Here is a 17339-nt window from a genome sequence, read left to right as displayed (position 1 = left end):
CGAGATACGCGGTCGATCAAAATATAGACGTCAATCAAGACAACATTACCGCTCACAATCACGATCTCGTCCTAGCTCGTCATATCGCAATAAATCAGCTGTGAAGCCCGGCGACGCAACATGGGAATGTTTATTCATTGGGTATAAAATTGTTTACGCAAAATAATAAGGTTTTTTTTATTTTAGAGTATAGTCAGATTAATGGGCTTTATAAAAATATAAACATGTTACATGTTATCTTTAATAAATTTTGAAATAATTGAGTAAATTCGAAATATCTCTAGATGTGTGTATAAAGACGTTTTCCTGGAATTTTTCAGAGTGGCCATGGCAAGAGTGCCGCAGATGGTGTTGGCGCTACGTACAAAAGAACTGCAGATGACATAATTGCTACAGGAGGTGACATTGATAGTTTGGATTCGTTTATAGATTCTGTGCAAAAAATATGTCTTGCTATTACAATCTTGTCAATTGATGATGATGCAATAAAATATATGACTAACGATATTCAGAAAGACGCCAAGAATTTGAAAGGTTTCAATGGTACTCTTAAAATACATCAGATTAAGGGTAAGGATGCCAACATTTTAACCTAGGGGTTATGAACTACTAAGTGACAAAACTGGCGCGTCGAACACGTTTACACAGACTCCGAAGACGAAACCAGGCTAGCCCATATCCCCCGATACTAACAATATTACAGAAACCGAGATTTCACGGCCGTGTGACAATTTTAATACTAATTTGAAGAATACTGAAGGGCCTAGTACAAGCAGCCAACAGCAATACAACAATGGTGATAACGTGATAACGTCAGAAACACGGAATATCGTTATGCTGCTGTTAATAATAAAGTAGATGATGAGGATGGCGAACTAACAGTATGTTTTATGAAAATTTGTGATGATAAAGGCCACACGTTCAGAATGGATGAAGATGATATTTCTGATGTTAGTTTTGACCAAATACTGGAGAAGTTAACACAGCCAGATCTTGCTCTCAAAGGGCGAAGATTATTTTATTATTTTAAGATACAATACAACTTTATAAAGTTGTAATGTCTCAGGATAATAAATCATATATAGAAGCATTCTTTCGTTTCCTTCTTATATGCAGATTCTATGTGGATATTGCAAAAAAAAAATGTTTACTCCTCCAACATAATATCCTTCTATTGGACCAAATAAACCCAGCCTAACTCCTACTAGGATCTATCGCCAGACTGTCATCAGTGCACCTCGCCCAAGATCACCTCTTGGGAAAGGGTACGATTAACAAGCTCATCAATCCATAATTATAATGGCCTTCAAATAGATGTCCTTCTACTTATCCTAATGGTTGTACCCTAAAAAAAATATTACTGTCCTCTCAATGAATATACTAACTTTAAAAGAGACCAGACTAAATTACACTCTGTACAGAAAGGGCTCCCACACAAAACTGCGAATTCACATCGCATCGCAAATATCTGCGAATTCGCACGAACGCACCGCAAGAATTTCCGATCTGCTTTGCATCGCACATTCCTGCGATATTAAGTCATCCTTAGGCGCTGACTCCACGAGCGAGAGAATCGCGGCGATATTATCGTCGTGCCACGTATTTCTATACATTCTCTATGGAACCGTCTCCACACGGCGATATTATCGCCGCGATGCGACGAGTGGCAACGAGCGCGCGAAACGTCATTACATCGTTGCTAGCCGGTCGCGACTAGCAGCGGGCCCGCCGCGCTCTCGCGACGAGCGCGCAGCGGGCGCGCTGTCAAACGCAGCGTCATTTCAGCGTTGCCTCTCGTTATACAAGGACGTTTCGAGAAGCTTTTTGAACAAAAGTACAATGTTTGACATTGAAAAGTTTATACTTGAAGTGAAAGAGAGACCTGCTCTTTACGATGTTCAGTTGGCCGAGTATCGAAACAGAGAAATTAAGGTCAAGTATTGGTACGATGTGGGAAGTGCTATGTTCACAGAGTGGGATGACCTAACTTCTAAAGAAAAAAAAGAAAAAGATAGGCGTACAATATTATTATTACAAGGTTAATATTTTTAATTTTTAAGTAATTTTCTATGATATAACAAAATAATATACATTCGTCGGTACAAAATCGTTGTTTCAACAATAATTATAACATAATTTTCATTAAACGATCTGGTCATTTTGCCAAGGAACCGCGCCCAATTTGTTAAAATAATCTTTAAATAAGTTTCGAATTTGCAACCCCGAATTCCTTGTCCTTTGAAGTACAGGTGTCATATTTTGTTGATTGGATATGTCTTCCTTTTCCCCGTCAGTGGCATTTAATGCTCGATGCTTTATGAAGTTGTGCAAAACGCAAGCTGCTTTTACTACAAGGATTGAACTGTCCGGTTGAAGATTTATTGTATTATGAAATAATCGAAATTTTGAGGTGATTTGCCCAAAGACACATTCTACGTAACGTCTCGCACGAGAGTCGGTAGTTGAAAATCTTTTTATCCGTAGGAAGACATCGACCTGGATACGGTCGCATTAAATTTCGATGAATACCAAAGGCCTCATCAGCTACAATCACATATGGCATTTTGGGTCCGCCAAATACCAGTTCTTCTTCTTCCGGCAAATCAAGGGCTTCTTTATTTAGCTTCTGGCGTAGAATTGAAGATTGAAAAATGGTAGAATCATTTTCACGGCCATAAGAACCTACGTCAATCACAGTAAATAAACAATTCGAATCCACCAAAGCCAATAAAACGATTGAGTTGTACTTATTATAATTAAAGTATAGAGAACCGGAATTCCGAGGGCACTGAATTCGAATGTGTTTGCCGTCTAGTGCTCCCAAGCAATGTAGGAAATTCGCGTTGTCTTTAAATCCTTCTGAGATTCTTTTCCACGATTCTTTGTTCGGGGCTGCCATTTCTTTAGGTGCTAGCACTTTCCATACAATTCCACATGTTTCTTTTATTAATTTAACCAAAGTTTTTTTCGAAATTCTGTACTTATTCTGAAGGCGTTTATAACTTGTTCCAGAAGCGAGATATCTGGAAAATAACATTATTATTAAAAAAATATACTTTATCATATATTTTTTTAATATAAAATAAGCTCGAGTGTTGCTATTTTTATTAAAATACATAATAATTAATTATGTATTTTAATTTCGTAAGGAGTTAAAGTTGCAGCAATGTCCAAAATCCGGTCAAGCTGCCTCAAAACGACAAAAGTATGTTCATTATGATGCATTACTTTTTTAAAGAAACACACAGAACACGCTTCAACATCGTCAAACATGATCAATGAGGACAGTCAAGATGTTTTTGATGATGACGACAGTTCGGTTAATACCAACCCTAGTGTTACGGAACCATCCACGTCTAATAAAAAGAAAACATTAGTCCAAATGTTTCTGGAATCGAATAAAGAGATATCGAATGTTATGCGCGAGAGTATAGATATACAAAGAAATAATGTTCAACCACAGTATCGCGACGAGCGTGGAAATGAGGCATTTTTCCGTTCGTTGCTACCACTTATGGACAAAATAAAAGAAGACTGTTTAATTGATGCCCGAACTGAGATTATGGCCGTAATTAAGAAATACACACCATCATCACATACATTTCTAGACTCTTATTCTCGTACATCTACACCAACAAGCGAGGACGATATTGCTCAAATGTTAGAACACTTTGATGGAATGTAAACTTTAAAGGACAATGGGCGGTTTCGTCCCAAGTGTTGTAACATTTTTCTACCTATATCATTTGAAAGATCTTAACGAGTGTTATGTTTTTTTGTATCGGCATAACTCTGTATCTCGTGCAGGGAAACTGTTATAGTGGTATTATTAATTTCACAAAAATGTTAAATATAACTTAATTAATTAGTTTTTTAATAACTATAGGACTAAAGCGATTTAAAAAAAAGTGGAAAAAAACACACGATCGACCAGGTAGTGCCTATTTCGACCCAACAGCCCCTCTACCACCCCGCGCGCCACGCGCTGCCATTGTTTTTCATTGTAAGCACAGGAGCAGCGGCAACGAACGATATTTCATGAGACAGCGTAGCGCTGTCTCATGAAATATCGTAATAGCAACATTTATTTATGCACTATTATCTTCTGATTTTATGTGATAGCAACGAGTGTTATCACTAGGATATTATTTAATCTCTATAAAGCGAATCGAAGGATTATCATCTATCATTATCAGCATTTTTATTTTTTTGCAGGCCCTATTGAATGATCGGCAACACATTTGCCATCGTTGCTGGGTGGCTGCTACTCGACATGAGGCGAGATTGAACGAACTTGACATGGAACCTCAAGATTTACCCCACAATCCGGAACAACCGTCAGTTGATGTTATGTCTATAACTGGTTACAAAAGATCTGCAAATACATCCAACAGCTGTCTTTTCCCGAATTGCAGGGCAGATAATCCAGTAAGAGTACCACGTTTTATAAAATCTCGGATGTTAGTGGAATATAAGTTATATATTCCACCAAGTGCCCGCATCTGTCACGTTCATTTGACTTTAAACGAATGGAATGAGTTAGAGGAGCTGAATAATTCGTCTTTTACGGCTGAACATTTAAAGGACATGCTAGATATGTTAAGAGATGCCTGCCAACAATCTCGATTTAATTTCGACAATATTGAATCTATACCAACATCTGAGCTTCATTTTTGTACGGGTCTAAATCATGAAGAATTCAACAGACTTCTGGAGCAGACGCCTTCTATATCCCAACGCTCGCAACGTCCTAAAACTGTTCTCGGAGCTTATTTAATGAAAATAAGAACGGGAGAACCAAATGAACGATTATCAAGCCGTTTAGACATGAGCCGGCGTAGTTTGGAGCGAAAATTGGAGTTAGCACGTGAATGTTTAACAAATGAGTTTGTTCCTCGTCATCTCGGATAGGACCACATTAGCCGTGAAGAAATTGTAGCAAGAAACTCAACAATTCCAAATGCTATATTTGGTGTTGATAATGAAGTGCCACCAGCCATTTTGATATGCGACGGAACCTACATTTACATCCAGAAAAGTAGTAATTTTTTGTTTCAGAAGCAATCATATAGTCTGCACAAATTCAGAAACCTGCTAAAACCTTTTCTATTAATATGCACAGATGGCTACATAGTAGATGTGACTGGCCCTCATGCTGCTACGACTTCAGATGCGACGATAATGAATGCCTATATTGAAAATGAAATGAATCCAATTCATTATGTCCTTCATAATAATGATGTATTTGTATTAGACAGAGGTTTCAGAGACGCAATTTCAACCTTACAGACTTGGGGCTATCAAGCCCACATGCCTCCAACAAAACTTAGAAGTGAAAGCCAACTGAGTACAGTAGAAGGTAATAAATCAAGATTAGTTACAATCGTGAGATGGGTTGTAGAGGTAGTGAATGGGTGGATTAAACGCGATTTTAAAATATTCAGACAAGAATATTTTAATCGGGCAATGACGCATTTATTCGTTGATATACGCATTGCTGCTGCTCTTTTAAATACTTTTAGAGAGCCTGTAAAAGACCATCCTCGAGCTCATGAAATAATAGAAGTGCTAAATAGGAGAATTCATATGGCCAACAGTCTAAGTGACTATGTTATCGAAGAGAATATAAATCGACAGCGAGTATCTTTTTGTGCTATCACCGCAGATGACAATCAATTACTGCAATTTCCAATACTAACAGAAGAAGAACTTTTATTGATTTCATTAGGAACTTATCAAATAAAACTTGCACGGTCTTATTTGAGCGAACACATTAGAAACGGCATATACACAATAGAAATATGCATAGGAGCTATTCCAAACCTTGTGCGATACAATATAAACATTGTAGATGGTATTCTTTTAAGGGGGCGGATAAAATCGCGACACGTATCTGGTAGAATTTATTATTCGTACATTTTGATCAACAATAGAGCAGAAACAGCGAGAGAGTCAATTTCCCATTATTATTGCTCTTGTTTGACTGGGAAGAGAACAGTAGGTACTTGCGCTCACATAATGAGTATCATTTGGTACCTTGGCTGGGCAAGACACCAGCCAAGCATATTGTTACCGGCGACCTATTTGGACGACATTGTTGTAGATAATGTCCATTATTAAAAGATAGGTACTGTATATTAACATAAATAAATATAAATACTGTGATACGATAGAGAATCTGATTGTTGTAGCACAAGTACCAGTGTATAAAGTGGATTCTTTAAGTTATATAAGAGAATTATTCAGCTATAATTGTACTATTTTCAACTGTGTGTTTATTAATAACTGTCTAAAATTACGATTACTGACTCTACAATTATTATGAACGTAAAAAGTATATGAGTAAGTAGCACAAAATGTAAAAAAATATGATTAAAGCATTATTCAATACAAAAATTCTTTTTTCATTTGCACCCCAGAACCTTTGACCTGCACGCAATTATAATAAAAACTTGAATTATTTATAAAAATAAAACTTAAGTGAACATGTTTAAACTAGTCGCAACATGTTACAAGGGTTGGGACGCAACCCATACAATAATGCCCATTGTTATTTAATTTGATGTAAGCGTGTAAGTAAAATAAATCTGCTTTAAACTTACTGTAGTGTTACTGCTAATCTTTCACATGCCCCGATACTTTTCCTCATATTAGTATCTTGTTTTGATAAGTGTCTTGATAGTAAACTTAACAGTTCATCGAAAATAGGAATTGGCATTAAATATTCATCTTCAAACCATTCTGGATGATTTCGATATTCTTCATAATTCACATGGAAATGTCCATGACTTTCACGACGTAGCAACATGGGATGTGTCCACCAACGGCGCTTCTTTTCCCTTTTTAACAATAACAATAACTGCATATTCACTAGCGTACTTGCAGAAGCACCCCATAACACTATATCCATAATAAAGAGTTATTTTATCGACTGAGACACTATTTCGCTCTCGTCTGGCACGTAACTGAATTCTTTCTTTCGGAACGCGTCGTCAACGAAACGCGGGGATACCGTTACGAGTCGCCGCGGAAACTCTGCGATTCCGTTACGACTCGCGACGATACGCGGCGGAATTATCGCTCGTTCGTGGAGATTGTCCGACGATAGAAGCGCGGACTCGTTGCGATTCTCTCGCTTGTGGAGTCAGCGCCTTAGACTGACGCGGCGGGTCAGGGGTCGGTCCCGGTACATCTCTATTAACAGAGTGGACTGTGGAGCGGCCTCGTGGCAAATGAGGGAGTTGTATATTTTATAAATATCTAGTAGTTGTTATACAATTTTCATGTTTTTTATTTTGTTATTTGTTAATTAGGTGTAAATAAATTTGTAAATTTCTTTATTGTTTTGAGGAAGAAAACCTCTTTAAAAATCACCCGGAATCCCAAGTGGCCTCGCAGCGCGATGGGATGCATGGCCGAAGGGTATTTCGGTCCCGACTGTGTTTCCTTTCCCACCCTTCCACATCCTTATTCCTTCTTCCTCCTATCCTTCCTTCTTCCTGCCGGCAGCCCCGGCAAAAAATGTTTAAAATGGATGCTTCTCAATGACTTATTACCCCAGGAGGGTGCCAATTCCTCTCCGATCCGCTTCACGGATCTAGCTGTCCCTTATCGAATTCTGGGGGGGACAAAGACGCATTATCGATTTTTCACGAAGACCATACCGCGAGCATAATGACAAGTTGATATAGTAGTGGAAGTGGGCGCCCCGATGGCGCGCACTAAAACCAAAGACCCAGGCGCACCCAAGGTACCGGTTGTCCGGCTGGAACGACTCTCTTTCGAGTCGGGCTCGTCGGCCTGCAGCATGCACACGACACATGCACACACGGAACATACTGGCGACTGACCCGGCAATGAACGACGACACATAGAATTTCTTAACACGTGTGGTAACCAACTCTAACGCAAGCAAAAAAAAAGACAACAATATTTCACGCTTGGCGATATGTGAGTCTGACTTCTAACACTAACCGAAGAGTGCAGACTCGACAAAGCTATAAAGAGAAAACCCAAAAAGCTTTTTGACATTTACACTTAATTTTTTTTCAACAACAATGCCCATTCAACAACAACCAAAAACCGACAGTTTTAGAGAAAACGAATCTTTCAATGGACCTTAATATAATATTCGAAGAACTACTACTACAAAATTTAAAACGTGGTGACAGCTCACTAAAACCATAACACCGAAAGGTAGCGCCAGGTGCCGAGGTGATATCTCACAATGACGTTCTGCAGAAGAAAAGGGAAGAACAAAGAAAATATTCTTTGTTCTTCCCTTTTCCCGAGAAAATAATCATTGATAAGAACTTATCAAAAGATGCAAGCTCAAAAACCCAATTTACAAAGGATGTTACTTACATATCAAATATTTTTAAAAGTAATTATCAATGCAACCATTTATGGCAAAAGATATAAGTGGCCTTCCTCTTTGTTTACGGAAACCAATTGCTCCAAAAATAAATATTATTTCTAATGTACAAATCAAAAATCCTAATACAAAGTTGTTGATATAAGAAAACAAAAACATAAGAATGCCATAATAGCAGAGAAAGGTAATTAAATAATGATATTCAACTGCCAGAAAATAAAAAGTCAATAAATAGACAAAAAAATATTAAAGGCATAAAACATTTTTCCAACCCCAAACCTGGACTGACTGACTCCATCGGGACTGTGTAAAGGAATATGTAAACAACGATCTACTTCTACAACTACTAATGTTTCTGGTTCAATAATTTCTCTGGGTGTTTTGATGATTTATGTAGAGGTTAGTAACGTAATTTTGGCGCACGTTACATGTTTACATTCTTTTAAAATAAATTCGACAAAATTATTGAATTCAATTCAATTCAATTCTTAGTTTAATGGCTTTTAGTGTGCCGACAGGGCACAGATACACATATTGGCGAAATAATCTTATTTCGCCAATGTCATGTAGGATGGAGAAGACACGAAAGAGATTGAACGGTCAAAATTATTGAATTACTAGAGTGCGTTTCAACGAATAGTTCCTATGGCGTTATGTTGACACCCCTGTCTGTCAACATCACTGACACGCTTCTCGTGTTAATTATAAAGCGCCTTCCGCACTTTCGCAGATTTTGTTTAATTTTATTTGATTTTCGACTAAAATCATGCCCAAAACTTTGTAGAGTGGTGAAAGAAGAATCGTGTTGAAGGTGAAGTAAAGTAGTAAGGTGAATGAAGCCCCATTAATTCCTTTAAGATGTAAAACTGTGACCAAAATCACCAAAGAAGGAAAGGTCGCAACCAGCACGTCGACTAAGGTTTCAACACCACGTAAAAGTGGTCCCCGGCCTAAAAGAACCGAACTGGACGACTTCAACGGTGCGCTATAAGACACAAAATTCATGAATTTTATTCTGTAAAAAAAGGAATTGCCTACTTTAACAAAATTATTACATGAAATGAAAAGTGAGATAGACTTTAAAGGAAGTCGTACCACTTTGTGGAGAATTATGAGAGATGGGGTTTTATTTCCAAAAATGTAGATCGAAATAAAGTGTCTTAATGCAGAGACACGATATTGTCGCCTGGCATTATCGATTCTTGGAAGAAATGCACCAGAATCGTCTCGGAAACCAGCGCCCAGTAGTTTATTTGGACGAAACATATATACACGCAACATACTGCGCTGGAAATTGTTTGTTTGTTTGTGTTGAATTGTGTTTTGTCGTCAGACGCCAAAGGGCCACGATGGATTATCGTCCACGGGGGTGGTGCTATGGGTTTCATACCTCAACTCATTTTCGACGATAGCGGCCGACTATCATGATGACATGAACCAAACAAACTTTAATAAGTGGCTTAGTGAAAAACTGATACTAAATCTGCCTCCACAATCAATTGTGGTGATGGATAATGCGTCTTATCATACAGTACAGGTCAATAAAGCTCCAACACAGGCAGCCACCTGTTTATGAGGCTGATAGGATGTTGGAAGAGCATGGGCATACAGTGGTAAGGCTTCCACATTACCATTGCGATTTAAATCCCATAGAACTCATATGGAGTCGAATAGCTGCAAGACGTGGGACAAGAGGCTAATAAGATTGTCCAAATCATCGAAGAAGCCTTTGCAACGATCATTGAAGCAGAATGTAGAAAATAATGTGAAAAAAATTGAAGAAAAATATTACACCGATGGTCCTGTAATCGATAATGAGACAGACAAATTTAAAATTGAAGTGGGAGGCGAAAGCGAAACTTCTGACGATGAGGACGATGATATAGACGATGAAGATGACGATCTTCCGGATATTAGTCCGTTGTATGAACACAATTACCACATATTGAATGTACGACTTTTGTCTGACCATAATTACTACAAAAACATTTAAATAAAATATGTTGTTCTTATTGTTTTCGTCTTTTGTTGTTCTTGTTGTGCCTTATTTAAGTGTGAAACGCTGTCATCATCACAATGCCGGCAGTAATTTTATCACAAATTTCGCTAAACATTGATTAATTTGGATGAAACAAAAGTAGAATAATTATACAATAATTCGTTTTTCACAATCTTCCACACAAAAGTATAGTGAATAGCCAACAAGAAATAGGTTTTGGCGGGACTAACCTAAGCCGAATCGGTAACGAAATAAGCATGTTTTTCTTGAATTTTGATTGTTTTTAAACATTGATAATAAAATACTGAATAAAGGATACTTGTTCTTGCCCTTACTTTGAGGTAAATTATTGTAATTAATTTGGCAACACTAGCAAACATTATTGCCAACATGAAGCCAAAGGAACTATTCTCAACGCACTCTAACATAAATTATTGAATGTCACCTGTCAATTGACTTTGACAACTATTTCTAAGGTTATGTTTTTATAAATTATGCGTATCATAATTTAAAATTACCGCTAATTTTAACATTTGAAATAAAAATGCACTTTTTATGCATTGTGCATTCCTGAACTAATTGTGATTTATTATCTTTATATTATCTTTGAGTTGATCTGTAAAATTTGCCTAAAACTTCACTTTCCTTCCGCTTTTTTGAGTCAAAATGTGACGCTAATTTATTTTCGAAGTTTTTATAACATTTATTTTGTTTTAAACTATGAATATTGTTCAAAATAGTTGTTTAAATGAACAATGAGTTATATTATGAAGAATTGGAAGTAAATCCATGTCGGATTATTAAAATTAATTCGGATATTTGTCGCCTCGTGGGAATTTTTAGAATATTTCCGACGATGCATTTCGTTATTTGTGAAAAATAACGAAACGATATTTTTCTTCACTTATTATATACGTTTATTTTCTTCAATTATTTTCTTCATTCATCATCATTCAGAATCATTATCTTCGAATAGATTATTTTCAACACTTTTCGATGAACATTTCAACAACCTTTCTGCCTTGCACAACCACTCTGTGGAACCAGCTTTCGCCGGCGGTTTTTCCGAACCGATACGACTTGGGAACCTTCAAGAAAAGAGCATACTTCTTCCTGAAAGGCCGGCAACGCACCTGCAAGCCACCGGTGTTGCAGATGTCCATAGGCAGTTGTAGCCACTTTCCATCAGGTGATCCTGCTACTCGTTTATAATTAAAAAAAAACACATATACATATACACCTATAATAAAAAAAAAAAAAACTTCATTTCGTGGGATATTTTGAAGATTTAACCCTAGATAGCTAACCTCCGTCGATTCGACGGGCAGTGCGAAGAAATATCACTGTCTCTTTTTAACGCCGTACCGTAACGTGCTGTCTTGGCTAGCCAACTCAGTTGCCGGGGAGCCTGTTGCAGTGGTGCACGCAGCGAACCGGTAAGTGTCATAGTTTTTGAAGTACCTAAACTTTGCCCGTCGTTTCGACGAGTGATTAGCTTTAACGTCAGTATTTTAATCGAGTGCTCGGGTTAATTTCCAATTAAATTTGTGTTTTTTTAGATTTATATCATGTCTTCGTTACAAGAAGATGAAATAATAAATCTACTACAACAAGAAATTACTGGCGGTGCCCATGATAGTAGTTCTGCCAGCGAAACTGAAGACTTTATGGTGTAAGATGATTCGCAAGGTGATGAAAATTATGAACCATCAGCTTCCGAACAAAGGTATGTAAGCCCACCACCAGACTTACCTACATACGTGGAGCGTGGTTCACCAGTCATCTCAAATACAGCACGTTCAGAGACCACGCAAAGTAGCATCATACAATTTCCTCAAAGAAACGTACGAGGTAAAAATCGATATGTTTGGGCTACAACCAAAAGAAACACTTCCACAAGAACTTTGGTGAGGAACATTGTGCGCACTTCGAGAGGACCTACCCGTTCTTATAGGGGAATAACGGATGAAGTATCTTGTTTGAAGATTTTTTAACCGCCTAAATTTTTGAAGAAATTGTGAAATGGACTAATGTCGAAATATCTGTCAAAAGGGCTTTGTATAATTGTCCTCCTTGCTCCTTATAATATTGTAGATGTATCTCAAAACATGATTTTTGACTTCAAAAAGATGCAAGCTAGTGTTTGTTTTAATTGGACTAAAAATTCAGAAGGACAAAAAATACCTTGGTCTAAAATCAAACAATTCGTGTCAGTAAATATGAAGCTAACATTCTGTTTTACAAACTGGATATATCTGAAGAAAATACGCGTTCTTTTAAAATTAGTTTTTGGCGAGTAAATCAACCAAAAATGACTCATTGGCCTTTTTATTATTATTTTTTCAGTATATTACTAAACAAAAAAGTCACGTATATAGTCATATCTATATTAACTAAAAAACTAATAATATATAAATAAATCAAACTAGCTAAAAATATGAACATTAGGTGTCATAATAACTGTGCATAATTTCAATAACAGAAGTTGAAGCATGTAAAAATTATATCCGAATAAAACTTTGAGAGCGTCTACTGAAAAGTTGTCAATTTTCATATTGGCCGTTATACATACGACCCATCGATATATAGATGGTGGAAAAACTTTAACAGATATTTATTCTGACTACAAAAATGATTGTATTAATGTAAAATAGGGTTACCCTACATTATGGTTCATATTTATAGAAAAATATTTAATGAAAATGTAACAATCGTTTTTTCATCCCAAAAAAGGTCAATGTGTGTGTGTGAATGTACACTCACAATTTTTGTCGAATTTCGTCATAAATATTCGTTTTATGACTCACTGACATCAGTTTTACCATTTTTGAAATTTTTGTCTGTCTGTCTGTCTGTATGTCCCGCTATAAGTCAAGAACGGTTGAACCGATCGTTATAAAAATTGGTATATAATAAGAACGTGTGATTGCGCAAATGATAGACTATATATAGTGCTGGTAAACCTCATGGCAGCTATAACAAAAATTTAATCATTAATTTTGCATTTTTTCTTAAATAAATTAAGAAGCATTATTCTGTTTTAGGCTAATGAAAATTTCTTAATCAATAAATGTTGTTTGAAGTGCTGTATGTTTCTCCTGGGCCATAGTGATTAGTAAATCCAAAAACAGAAGTAACACATTAAATTACAATTGATGGTTTTCACAATTACATGTTGTTTTTTTATTTTTTTTATTTATATTTAGATGTATTAAGATGCCCAGAAAGAAGAAAAGTAACCTTAATGCAGTCACAAGAACTTCTAAACAAAAAAAAAGTGAAACGGTTGTTAGAGTATTCTCGAATCTCGAAGCGAATCGAAAGAGATTAGAAAATAATAGAAAACGTGTTAAAACTTTACGAAAAAATGAAACTGATGAGCATAGAGAATGTCGCCAATACTATGATCATTTTATGCAAGCCGTTCTTAGGAGTAATGATAAAATCACTCGAAGAACATCTTGAACGATTAAGTAATGATCGTGAGCGTCATTCCAAATTACGAATGAATGAAACTATTGAACAGCGTATGATAAAAGTGAACTGTGATCTAGAACAACATACCTTTGTGCGTTCTGTTGAATCTGATGATCAACGAATGAAGCAAATAATATAAAGAATAATTAAAAAAAAAATAAAACGCCCTGCGAAACGGTTGGGTAAATTTCACGATCACAGGACTCAAGCATGCCTCAACAGAATGCTATTTTTGGGACTACGCCGAAAATTGTTTCGAAAAAATACTCTCCGATCATGCATATGCACGAACTATCCGTGCTCACATTTTGGCTCACACATCATTGACAAAAATTGTGTTGGACTCGCTCGAATTCGACGAAGAGGAACGGGACAAACTCGACTAGTACGCGGAAGATGTTTTTAACTGGTTGAATGCCGTTATCCCCGCGCGGAGTTAACGGGAATTTTGTAACAGTGTCGGCGACTCCGCGCGGGGGTGACTAGCTGTTACATTTCTATGCCTCAGTATGCCGCCGGCATTGTAAGTGGGCGGTTGTTTTGCGGTCGGCGTGAGCCTATGATCTAGCGTAGATCGTAAAATCATTTTGGTTTTTAAGTTTACTATTTTTTGAGAGAACCATGGACGCCGAAACTCCGCGTTCATCATTTGGCAAACAGCGACGTAAACGCCGTCTTGTGTTTGTTTCTTCACCCGAAACATCAGAAAACGAAGAACCTGCACCTACTTCTAGCTTGCCCCTACTCGTACATTAGTGAAATAATCATGAATACATAAGAAATACAATTGTCATGTTCATGAAAATAAAAAATAAAAAACATTCTATAAGAACGTCTTGTGTTTTCTTTAATTTTTTTTAATGTATTGTTCTGTGCCGAGCGACTCCGCGGGGAGTCGACTCCGCGCGGAGTTTCATGGCGCCACGCCTTGGTAAATCTTTGCGCTCTGCCGACGACTCCGCGCGGGTACTTGTAAGTGACTGTTTGGTGCGGATTTTGGGCCGGAGGCGTGATTGGTCCGTATTTTTTCGAAAACGATAATGGTGTGGCCGTCACCGTCAATGGTGAGCGATACCGGTCGATGATAACCAACTTCTTTTGGCCTGAAATCGAGAATATGGATCTGGACAACATGTGGTTTCAACAGGACGGCGCTACGTGCCACACAGCACACGCTACGATGGAAGTTCTGCACGAGCAATTTCTGGACATGGTCATCTCGCGCGGAGGCGACGTGAACTGGCCACCGAGATCGTGCGATTTGACCCCGCTGGACTTTTTCTTGTGGGGTTTTCTTAAGTCGTAGGTCTATGCCAACAAGCCGCGAACCACCGATGCCCTCAAAGTCAACATACGCCACGCCGTCGATCAAATACAGCCCGATTTGTGCGCCAAAGTCATCGAAAATTGGACCTTTCGTGTGCGCGCCACCAACCGAAGCCGTGGCGGTCATTTGAATGATGTCATATTCCATACATAATGGGGTCGATAGACCTTCCAAATAAAAAAAAAAATTCGCAAATATCTCTCCTACATGTATTTTTTTTTGCATTTTAAAGATCAAGCGCCCTTAATGGAAAACCCTTTATATATATAGTGCTTATATATGTACTATAAGCTCTGTAACAATATTTTTACTTTTTTTTTATTGTATTAGTACATATTTTTTAAAAAAACAATAATTGGCATAGGAGATTTTTTTTTTGTATGAAGCTAAATTCCGGCAATTAACCTGGTAATCGACCAACCATCCTGACAGCCGCAGAAAACAACGTAGTGAAAAACGCATACAAGAAATTTGCGAAAGCATTGAATGCTATCGAAAACCGAGGTCCGACGGCAAAACTATGGGTACAGTACCACCGAATGGTTTCGGATCGGGTATCGGATGGATCGGGTAATTGGGAACTTCATCTCGATACCATACAAAAAAATGCTTCCATTTTTTCACGCAAGCGGTCACTTCCTGTATGCAAAGTCTGCTCACTTATACCAACAGAATATGCGAGCTTCGCAAAAGGAAAAGCCGGCAAAGTTGTACTCGCCGCACAGTTTCAAACACGACAAGTCAGTTGTGGAGAACATTCTTTTCATTCACGCTTTTTGCGGTTGCGACACGACATCATCTTTGTATAACATCGGAAAGTCGACGTTCATTAACACTCTCGAGAAGTCCATGAGCGAATCCAGAGCTACGGTCATCGTTGGAATTATTTAACCCTAGAAGCCCAATCTATGTCGTAAAGACGTACACACCATCAAATTTGTCTTTCTCTTTCCCACGCGTGATCGGATTGCCGCAATCGTCCGAACCAACTCGGTAGCCGCCAAAACCTTCCATGTGACGTGTGTGTCGATTCGGTAAGTGCCACCATTTTGTCGTTACAAAAATGTTGCACGTATATTTGACGTATGTTTGGGCTTTATGTAACTTTGGCCAATTTTCGTAATTTTTATAAATTGTGTTTTATGTTGGTTTATTGTTTTGTTTTCATTTTTTTTATCGATACTTCTATTTTAGGTATAAAAACACAATGGCGTCTCGTCAACACTTGAATTCAGATGAAATATCAGCTTTATTGGAAAATGAGGACGATTATTCTGCACGTGATATAGACTCTGAAGAGGATGCTACTGTTTTTCAAGACGATGTTAGGTGTGATGTTGAAGACGAGATGGTGGACAACATATCTAGTGAAGGTCCAGCTAACAAGCAAGAGGAGATTCTCGCTAACCCTGCAATTTCTTCCGTAGCAACTACTCTTGAGGTAACAGCTTCAACTTCACAAAGAATCGTTACATTACCGCAGCGTTCAATTCGTGGAAAAAATAACCATATATGGTCAATGACAAAAGGACGTTCCACGGGTAGAATCTATAAATATTGTACGTATAAATAGAGGACCAACTCGCATGTGTAGAAATATTGATGACCCTTTGCTCTGCTTTCAACTTTTTATCACAGAAGAAATAATTCAGGAAATAATTAAGTGGACAAACGTCGAAATGGAACGTAACCGTGTAAATTTAAAGGAAATCTCAACAAGTTACAGGGATACGAATGAAATGGAGATCTGGGCTCTAATAGGAATACTGACACTGACGGCTGTTATGAAAGACAATCATCTTTCCGCTGACAAATTATTTATTTAATTATTATTCAATAAAATAATTATTCAATTAAATAATTATTCAACGCTTCATTATCCGGTACTCGATATGTTTCTGTGAAGAGTCGAGGAAGATTCGAATTTTTGTTGAGAGGTTTGAGAATGGATGACAAATCACTGGGAGAAACTTTACGTAAAGAAGATGCTTTCACACCTGCGAGAAAAATATGGGAGAATTTTATCAATCAATGTAGACTGGCTTACGTACCTGGGACTAACTTGACCTGTGTGGATGAACAGTTGTTGGGTTTTCGCGGTCGTTGTCCTTTCCGTATGTATATACCAAATAAACCAGATAAACACGGAATAAAATTCCCAA

The 17339-nt window shown here is 37.5% G+C and overlaps 1 protein-coding gene across 1 annotated transcript; it reads right to left on the bottom strand.

Annotated features, from left to right (window-relative positions):
• Positions 1–1896: 1896 nt before the first annotated feature.
• LOC135193928 (uncharacterized) lies at positions 1897–7172 on the bottom strand. Its single transcript, XM_064218475.1, has 2 exons — positions 6603–7172; positions 1897–3023 (listed from the first exon to the last, which is right to left on the bottom strand). Exons 1-2 carry the CDS (start codon positions 6908–6910, stop codon positions 2387–2389), a joined length of 945 nt encoding a protein of 314 aa, XP_064074545.1. The 5' UTR covers positions 6911–7172; the 3' UTR covers positions 1897–2386.
• Between the last annotated feature and the right edge of the window lie 10167 nt (positions 7173–17339).

The sequence above is a fragment of the Vanessa tameamea genome, chromosome 22 (assembly GCF_037043105.1).
Source record: "Vanessa tameamea isolate UH-Manoa-2023 chromosome 22, ilVanTame1 primary haplotype, whole genome shotgun sequence".
Lineage (NCBI taxonomy): Eukaryota > Metazoa > Arthropoda > Insecta > Lepidoptera > Nymphalidae > Vanessa > Vanessa tameamea.
The sequence above is the reverse complement of the archived record's forward strand: the minus strand, read 5'-3'. Positions and strand labels throughout refer to the sequence as shown.

Bases quoted from the DNA above. Each gene is read 5' to 3' on its own strand.
- LOC135193928 (XM_064218475.1), bottom strand. From the start codon at position 6,910: ATGGATATAGTGTTATGGGGTGCTTCTGCAAGTACGCTAGTGAATATG. The intron at 3,024-6,602 runs GTAAGTTTAAAG...GTTATTTTCCAG, and splicing joins AGATTAGCAGTAACACTACA to ATATCTCGCTTCTGGAACAA.